Raw genomic sequence first — 10,040 nt, forward strand, 5'->3', positions numbered from 1 at the left:
ACAACCTCGGTTAACTGTGGATGTACTAAAAAGTTCATAAGTATTTGGACAGTGACACAGTTTTTGTAATGCTGCAATTGAGGACAGTGAAATTGACATGAAGCAATCAAGATGCAGTTGAAAAGAATATACTTTCAGCTTTAGTTTTAAGGATTATCAAAAAGAGTTACAGCCTTTTTTACCTATATTTTTACAAGCCTAAACATAATTGGATGACTGGCTGTATGCGCATTATTTAATTTCAGATTAAAGATCCTGGAGTTGATTTCAGATGTTGATTTTGCCTTTTAGTAAGCAAATAAAAAAAAATGCTTAACAGCGTCATGTTTAGTATTTTCCTACAGAAAATTGGCCAGTTTACACATTTATTTTAAAAACAAAAAAATGTAATCCAAAACTTTTGCATTTGACTCAATAGAAACATTGTAGCACTGTAAAATGAAAATGCTAAAGATGTGGAACTGCAGTTTGCGACAGATGTTTAATGGAGGTGCAGCCCTGAAACTCAAAACTCAAGGTCACTTATCTGTTTAGTCATTTGAAAACTCATCATTCTAGTCAGCTGTCTAGACTGAAAAAGAGGAGACAGCTAGCAGATTCGAGTGCCTTCAATCTAATGTAAATTTATGGTTTGTAGTTTATTAATATTATATTCATTATTATATATATAATATAATCTTAAATATTGTTTAAATATCTGGTATGCACTGTACTACTCTCTCTCTCTCTATATATATATTTTTTATTTTTTTATTTTTTTAATATTTGACATTTCTGATGATTTCAATAATTCTAATGTTCTAATGCATGATATATGTATATATATATATATACGTATATATATATATATATATATATATATATATATATATATATACGTATATATATATACTTCTAGAATAAAATTGCACATCTATGAAACACGTAAAATGATCTTCCAATAAAATAACACACCCAACAGGTGTTATAAACTGTCAGGCAAATTATAATTATACAGCTCTGGAAGAATTAAGAGACCACTTCAGTTTCTGAATCAGTTTCTCTGATTTTGCTACTTATAGGTAGGCCTGTCACGATAAGAAATTTTTTTGGACGATATATTATACTAGAAATTATTGCGATAAACAATATTATTGTCATTTTAAGCCAAATTAAATGGCACTGATATAATGGTAATTTTTTAGCATAACAAAGCAATTATACCCTTTTAAAGACAACACAATTTATTATCATTTTTTGGGGAATATACACTATTTTCTTTGCCTACTGCAGTCACTGCACACTGTGTGTCTGGAGTCAGAGTTATTGAAACATTGGTCTGCTATTGCATGACGAATTAAAATACTTGTTACTGCTATATATGTGAACAAACATACAAATAAACACAATAGACGATATCACGATTATCAAATATTATTCAAGTCATGTCCATTTATTGTGCAATGAGTCAATATTGTAATTATCGTGATAGGCCTATTTATAGGTATATGTTTGATAAAAATGAACATTGTAGTTTTATTCTATAAACTACTGACAACATTTCTCCCAAATTACAAATAAAAATATAAGTATATAAATAATATAAATATGTAATTTAGAACATTTATTTGCAGAAAATAAAAAATGGCTGACAAAAAATGCAGAGCTTTCATATAATGCAAAGAAAACAAGTTCATATCCATAAGGTTTTAGAGTTCAGAAATCAATATTTGGTGTAATAAACCTGGTTGGTTTTTAATCATTTTTTTTCACAGTTTCCTTGACGTGTTCTGCTTCACCAGTCTTACACACTGCTTTTGGATAACTTTATGCCACTCCTGGTGCAGAAATTCAAGCAGTTCAGCTTAGTTTGGTGGTTTGTGATCATCCATCTTCCTCTTGATTATATTCCAGAGGTTTTCAGTTTGGTAAAATCAAAGAAACCCATACAATTTAAGTGGTCACTTATTTTTTCCAGAGCTGTATATTTAGTGCATATGGTAATGGCATTGGCATAATGACAGCACATGTGTGAGTGTTTTGCGTGCACTCAGACAGAGATGAGGTTTTAAGTTGTGTCTCTTGTCCAGCAGCATTGTTGTGATTTTTTTTGCTGGAGCACATGCACGCACACACACACACACACACACACACACACACACACACACCCTGAGTAACTGCCCCCTATCCCACTTTTGGTTGAGTCATGTGTCCTCAGAGTTTGTACTGCAGTGAGGGCTCTGGTGGCCAGATTACAGCGGCTGGCTGCCACTGAAGTGTCAGAGCGATCTCCATAGCATGGTGTGAATTCACATTCACATTCCGTATTGCCCCCCTCCTCCCTCCGCTCCCCAGCGCTCTTACTGTCTTTCCTTGCCTGTGAATAGCCCCGTGTGTTCTCCAGCGCTGACCTGGCCTCAGCACAGCCACAGAGGGGCCCTGTCCCCCCGGAGTACAGCTCTGCCCCGGAGCAGCCTTGACAATGCCACTCTGTTCTGCCCTGTAACCTTGAGAATGATGGGCCTTTTGTCCCAGGCTGTGTGATCTGCAGCCGCAGTCCTAATAGGTAGAAATATTGTTCCATGATTTATTTTTTTTACGGTCAGCTCTGAAGAAAGTACAGATGTTGGCCCTTAGTCACAATTGTATTTTGATGAGTTAAATCATCTGTTTCTAGTGTCTAGTCTAGTAGTAAAATTTACAGCTTTGAAAAAAGACCACTTCAGTTTCTGAATCAGTTTCTCTCATTTTGCTATTTATATGTATATATTTGATTAAAATGAACTTTGTTGTTTTATTCTATAAACTATGAACAACATTTCTCGCAAATTCCAAATAAATTTCGTTTTCTGCATTTATTTGCAGAAAATGAGAAATGGCTGAAATAACAAAAAAGTAGCAGAGCTTCAAGTTCATATTTATAAAGTTTGAAGAGTTCAGAAATCAATATTTGGTGGAATAACCCTGTTTTTTAATCACAGTTTTCATGCATCTTGGCATGTTCTCCTCCACCAGTCTTACACACTGCTTTTGGAAAACTTTATGCCACTCCTGGAGAAAGAATTCAAGCAGTTCAGTTTTGTTTGATGGCTTGTGATCATCCATCTTCCTCGTGATTATACTCCAGAGGTTTTCAATTTGGTAAAATCAAAGAATCTTATCATTTTTCAAGTGATCTGTTATTTTTCTTCAGAGCTGCATATCATGATATATGGTTTTTAATTGTGCATTGCTAAGCAACTTATTTAATGTTGTTCAATTTAGGGTTTATTTAAATACTTGCTTTAATTTGAGTAACTCCGTTTAGCCTGATTGGGTTGTTCTGTTACTGCTGGTCATTAAAGTAAGGCCGGACCCTGCTTAAATTTTATTACTTGATTACTGGGAAATCAAACTAAGAAAAGACCAAGAATACAAAAAAATAGATTAGATAGATTAAACAAAACTAAGAAAACAAAACCAAGACTAGAACACACAAAGCATTCAAAATTACTATTATAGGACTAGGAAAACAAGACAGGGTTAACTAGATTAAGAAAACAAGAAACAACCGAAAACAGGCTAGGACGACAAACAAACTTCCAAAACTGACAAAAGTACACAAAAGACTCGACAAGAAACACTGAAACAAAGAGTCTTATATACAAGATGAGGGTGAGGAACACCTGGGACTGGTAACAAGGGAGCGGGGTAATAAACAAGACAGGAGGGGAGTCTAATGATAGGGTGGGGCTAGGGCGGAGTTAGGACAAAAACACAGTGCCATGTGCTAGTGGAGCACATGAGGAGGAAAACAAAACAGGGAAATAGAGAACAAGAGCAAAAAGGACCAAAACTTATAACAGACAGGACTTATAAGAGACATGGGCTATGGTGTGACAACAGGTTTTTGGTTGAGTATTTTCAAAGAGTAAAATTTATTTTTTGTTTGTTTGTTTGTTTTTTTCAAAATGAAAAGGATACAGATATGTGTCACCTTCTATTAGACTAGTACAGCCAAACTGTCTTAGAACACCATAGAAGCCACCTGAGACATCAAAGCAACCACCTGAGATACAATAGCAACACCACAGCAACCAACTAGCCAAAACAGTTTTAACAATCGCATACTAACTGTGTGGAAATGGGAACAACTTAAGCTGCACATCCACTATGCTGATTATGCTAATTATGCTGATGGCAACTGCATAGCCACCACCTAGCCAACACTAAACAACACAACTACCTGAAATACCATAGCAACCATCTATCCTAGCCACACCATAGCAATATACACATATTAAAAACAGTTTCACCATAGTGATCATGCAACCACAGCCTAGCAACGATTTGGAATTAAACTTCTCTAGTAAGTTTAATTTTCTATACCATTTCATATACATTACCATTGGTAATAATGCCCTTACCTGTTGAGGATTCATGTTGTATATGGAGGTTGAAGATTATGGTTGTTGTCCTGCAGCGGTCGGAGTGCCTCTGATGTTGACTTATGTTTACGGAGTGGTTCCTATGTCGCTGTGTCGGAATGGCTGGTGCAGGCCTCAGACCGAACCCCCTGACACACGCAAGATCCAGCTGGAGGACCTGGCTACTTGTGAGTTCTCCACCACAAGAATGACAACTGTGACCACAGTGCATTTTTTTGGACATGGTATTTTCAGAAGTACCTCATTTTGTGTAACACAAATATGCTAAAAATGGCTCTGGAGCAGTGCACTGCTTGACCCTCTGCAGTAATAGCACTATAAAGTATATGAAATAGTACATATTAGAACATTATTATTATATTGCTTAAATTGTGTTCCTAAACTGATGTGTGAATGCTTATATAATAACTGTAACAAGAGAGGCATATCTGTATTTTTAGATCTGTAATTGTTTAATTAGTTATGATATGTTTTCACACAATAAGAAGTCTACAGTTTTGCAATGCTTTAGATGTATACAGTAAATAATTAATAAATAAACAAAAAGCATAAAAACATATTTTTATCTTGACATCCTATTTACTTACACATACAGCCTCAGAAACCAAGTTTGATAAATGTAAATGATATTGTCTAGTTCACAGTTCGACCTTCTGATCTGATGAAGTTTCAACTTCTCTTGAAGATCTTTTGTTTTCTCATGTAGTCAGTGACCACTGGACCGGAGAGCCCAAGCCCCCTGTGAATGATGCCGCTGTCCAGGAAGTGAGTGTGAATATGGAAGAAGTGGCAGCGCTGCCCAGTACCAGCGACGTCCTGTCACAGCCCGAGGCCTCGCCTGAGTCGCAGGATGATGAACAGGCAGACAGCGCCGAGCAAGATGACCAGTCTGATGATGATGATGAGGATGATGATAATGATGGAGATGCAGTTGAAAATGGTGCCTTCAGCGGCACACAGACTTTTGCCTTGAGGTGTGTGTCCTGAATCATCAGAATTCTGTATTTATTTAATTATTTAGTAATTTAAATAATTATACATTATACATCAGTGCATGTTTACTAACGCATAAACACGTGTATTAATATAAGAATATTCTTTGACTTTTACTCCCAAACATGCCCAAATTGTGGCTTATGATATAAGCAAATCAATTACAAATGTGGGTACTACTTTAAAATAAGACTACATTTATAAAGGGTTTATACATGTTTTTTACAATAAGTTTATTAATGGTTACTAGTTTACTGGTTTTAAATGTCTTAAAAATCATTAATAATCAGTTATAACACATACGTAGAAAGGGCAACAGTATAGATGGCTGTAGGTTCACTATTTGGCAAGCAACAGGTCATTGTTGCCCTTTCTACGTATGTAACCACCTAATAAGTAACCATTAATAAGCTAATTGTAAACTATTTATAAGCTCTTTATAAAGGCAGTCTTATTTTAAAGTGGTACCCAAATGTGTGATACCAATATTATTGGATTTTACAAGCAAACAACTTAAGTGGAATACATTCTCAAACACTTTGCCAAAAAGGTTTTTTGGAGTCGAACAGTAAATTTATTTCCACAACTCAAATAAAAAAACGACATAAATTCAACAAAGAAAACCTACCTACAGAGCTAAAAAGAATCATGGTGGAAAAAGAACAGAAACAAAAGGGTTAAATATCCCTGCTAAAACATTCTGGTTTGCGTTTCCCAAAAGCAATACATTTGAGTGAATAACAAAAAAACTAACGCATACCATAAGAAAATAACGAACCAGTTCTGCAAATGTGTTTTACCAAAGATTGTCGCAAAGCAACCGTCTTTGTTGACTCTCACTATTCTGCCTGAAAAGCGCAGAAATGTATTGGAATCATTATAATTATACATTCTATACATTCTAAAATTCAAATAAGAAACAGATTAACTATAGATATAGATATTGTGAAACACTGGTGAACAAACATGACTAAGTATATAAACTAAAAGAGATATTAATGCTACAACCTGTTTAAAAAAAATGTAAACTGTTATATAAATTGTTATATACATCTGCAACACCAAGGATATTCCCAACGGCATGGAATGTGTTGTTGTGCAATTCCCAGCGGGTTGATCTTGCCAGCTGCTGTTTGACCAAATCTAATAGTCTTTATTTCATGTTTCTCTATCAGCTCCTCATTGCTACGTTCACCTAGAGGGTTGATATCTGCAATATCTGCATGTAAAGCAGCATTGACCCCACCTTGTAAACGGCGCAGTTGTATTGAACTCTATTCAAAAAGAACAATTAGAGTACACACTACAGACAGGTGATGTCATTAGGGCTGTGATGAGAATGAGTGAGCTGACAAGTGTTTTTAGTGTGCATACAAATTGTACCTCTGGTGTTTAAGGTGCTGAACTTCAAGAATAACGAGTGGGTCAAGTTACTTGTTCATTTGATTTCACATGGTACTTTAGTAACTTAAGGGTTTGGGAAACAATTGAATTAATAATCAAATTAAGAGTAAACGTAGTTCTTAGCTTTCCAAAACTTTTGGGAAATGCAGCCTCAGTTAAAAATTGTTAAACAGGTTGAGCAGCTCAACGGTTGACTAGAATATGATTTTAATCACAAGTTTGATGGTTTAACTGAGGGATGCACAACTCTAGTTTTGGACCTCCAGTCTTTAGCAAACTTTGATAGGTTTCCTACTCAAACTCCCTCTCTTTACCTGGTAATTTGCTGAGTTGTGTATGTTTGAGCAGAGACTAGTGTGGTAGGCCCCTGGGGTTAGGGGTGTGACCACTGTGACCCGGAAGGAGGAAGTACACAGAGATACACAGACACGGGGGGTAAATGAACTCAAAACATACCTTTATTTGGTCTTTACACCCTCCACCACACCCAAAAGGAACTTAAAAGAACATAACTCGGCCCAATGGGGCTTTAGAGTCTGTAGAGAACTTTTTAAAGTGTTGAATATGAGTCCGTGCAGCCTCAGCCCTCAGCTCCCCAGTGAAAGTTCCCCTCAGTGAGGGCTGAGGCTTAGTTTATATGCCTGTCCCAGCTGGCGGCTCAATCTGTCCTCATGCGGACCAGCTGAGACAGACATGGTTTAGCGCTCTGGCGTGGGGCGGACCCACAACTCCCCCGCCTCCTCATGCCACACTAGTGACTAGAGACTTTTCAGGACTAGAGTTTTTCACCTCTGGTTTGCCTGTCTGGCCTGATTAACCTAATCAAGCTAGTCAAATAGTATGACTAAGCTTGTTGACCAGTGTAACCAAGGTGGTGATCTATATAATGATCTTATGATCTTATAATTCATATAAAAAATCTAAAGAAACAACGGAAACTTAATCATGTAACTCTGTAATTATATTTAAATGGTCTTTATACGCTGTTGTGTCTGACTACAGGGAGGGGACCAACATTGAGGTGCGGGTGGAGATCGAGGCTCAGCCGAGGAGAGGCCGGCAACCCAGCCTCAGCAGCGTCCTCTCCAGCAGGAGCCTGTCGTCAGAGTCCCTGCATCAGTCCAACGAACCTCTCTGTGCCTCAAAACATCCAGCGGGCAGAGACCCCCCGCCACTCACCGAGACCGACAGCGTCTGAGCTGCATCCAGGCCACACCCGCTTCCACCGCCCACTGCACCGCCCACCAGCCGCTTCTAGCCTCTGCCTCTTAACGCAGAGTCAGCGACATGGAGACCAATGGAGTGAGAGATCAGGAGAGGAAGCGAGAGGAAGAGAGAGAGAGGGGGCAGGAGGGAGAAAGAGTTCTGGACAACAGTAAAAGAGGGCATGGAGACTTGCATCCCGGGCAGCTGTCGAAAACGCCGCGAAGAGGATTACTGACTATACTACAAACTAAAATGACAGAGAGCATGTTCGTCAAGTAGTCTTACGGTCATTAGCTCTTTTTTTTACTGTGTTGCAATGAAGAGCCTATTGCCTACCCGGATGGTGTTCTTTTCTAATTTATTCATTTAGCCCTTCTTCTAGCTCCAGTATATACCCTTGTACTTAGCAGCTATATGATTTCTCCCCTCTAAATAACAATAAACGGAAGAAACGACAGCATGATTTCCTCTGCAGGGCTCTGTGGCCTAGTTTGACTGGCAACTGTACACTGCCACAGTGTGGAATCCAATGCTTCCTTGGCTGGGGATTGTAGTGCTACAGGCTACTGTGCAACAGGGTATCTAGGGCTTTTCCTTATGGGGTAAATTCACTTAAATTATGCAAGTTCTTACATAACACCAGGCCATGCCCCATTTGAAGTGGGATGCAGTGAAAATAATGAGACTCAGATCTGGATTTAGCCCTCATTCATTAGTGTTCCCTGTGTGTAGCAATTAGCCAATAAGCCCTGTGATTCTAACAGCGCAGTTCAAAAGAACTTGGCCAATATTTGCATTGTCCATAACAGTGTATAAGACGACCACAAACTGCTTACTGATGTTTATTTCAACCTGCGTTGTTTGATAGCGTTAGTAGTGGGCCACCATGTCCATGTCCAACTGACTGAACCAACGAATTAGGCTCAGAATAGAAAACTAGATTGGGCACCTTGTTTACATGGTTATCAATAGTTTGGTGACTTAAGATCTTAAGAAGATTGATGTGTTCTACAGTTCTACAGTTATCTGAACTGATAACGCTGATTTGGGTTTGGAATGATTTGGACATGGATTCATCTGTTTTTAACTGGTGGAGCTAATAAAGATAATAGTCTCTCCATCCATCCCATCCACAGTATATGGAGGCGTGAAGCCAAAGTGATGCTCCTTACAGAAAACACTCTTTCCGATCTGCTCTTTGTGAGTCAGCACTAATCGAAAACCCTCTCCTCAGCATGTCATCTGTTTCAGGTCTCTGCTTTCCTGAAAAACAGCCAGTGGATAAGAAATGAAAAATGAAATTTGACATTTGACATCAATTATTTGATGTCTGTCGATACACACCCACAGATCCAAAGTTACTGAAATGTGAAATGGCCTGGAAAATGAAATGGTATATAAATAAACATTCTAAGTCAAAGACGAGGCTTATGTTCTTGCCAAGTGTGAGTTTTGTAATATTGCTCTTTTATGTACTGATTTATGTACTGTACTGATGTACTGATCTTATGTATTGATTTGATAAGCACTGCTACAGTGCATCACAAAAGTAAGTACACCCCTCACATTTCTGCAGATATTTAAGTGTATCTTTTCATGGGAAAATACTGACAAAATTACACATCAACACAATGAAAAGTAGTCTGTGTGCAGCTTGTATAACAGTGTAAATTTTTTCTTCCCTCAAAACAACTCAATAAACAGCCTTTAATGTCTAAACCACCGGCAACAAAAGTGAGTACACCTCTTAGTGAAAGATCCTGAAGTGTCAATATTTTGTGTGGCCATCATTATTTTCCAAAAGTGCCTTAACTCTCCTGGGCATGGAGTTTAGCAGAGCTTCACAGGTTGCCACTGGAATGCTTTTCACTCACGCTTTTAATGACACACTTATCGTTGTACTCCTCACCTGATTGCTGCCACACATGCTTAAGACCATCTGAACCAAACAAAGTAATCTTGGTCTCATTAGACCATAGGAGATGGTTCCAGTAATCCATGTCCTTTGTTGAAATGTCTTCAGCAAACTGT

At 37.9% G+C, this 10,040-nt stretch overlaps 1 protein-coding gene across 2 annotated transcripts in view; it reads left to right on the forward strand.

The window, feature by feature from the left end:
• Positions 1–9,440, forward strand: part of si:ch211-278j3.3 (E3 ubiquitin-protein ligase RNF19B) — a 35,604-nt gene extending 26,164 nt beyond the window's left edge. Inside the window, exons 8-10 of one of the 2 annotated variants that reach the window (XM_007256642.4) lie at positions 4,442–4,573; positions 5,092–5,380; positions 7,806–9,440. In XM_007256642.4, the coding sequence (XP_007256704.3) occupies positions 4,442–4,573; positions 5,092–5,380; positions 7,806–8,001 (617 nt within the window). In that variant the 3' untranslated portion in view covers positions 8,002–9,440. The remainder of the gene's footprint in view (positions 1–4,441; positions 4,574–5,091; positions 5,381–7,805) is intronic. The other variant, XM_007256643.4, reaches the window with a different exon arrangement.
• Positions 9,441–10,040: the final 600 nt, after the last annotated feature.

Source organism: Astyanax mexicanus, chromosome 1 (genome assembly GCF_023375975.1).
Source record: "Astyanax mexicanus isolate ESR-SI-001 chromosome 1, AstMex3_surface, whole genome shotgun sequence".
Lineage (NCBI taxonomy): Eukaryota > Metazoa > Chordata > Actinopteri > Characiformes > Acestrorhamphidae > Astyanax > Astyanax mexicanus.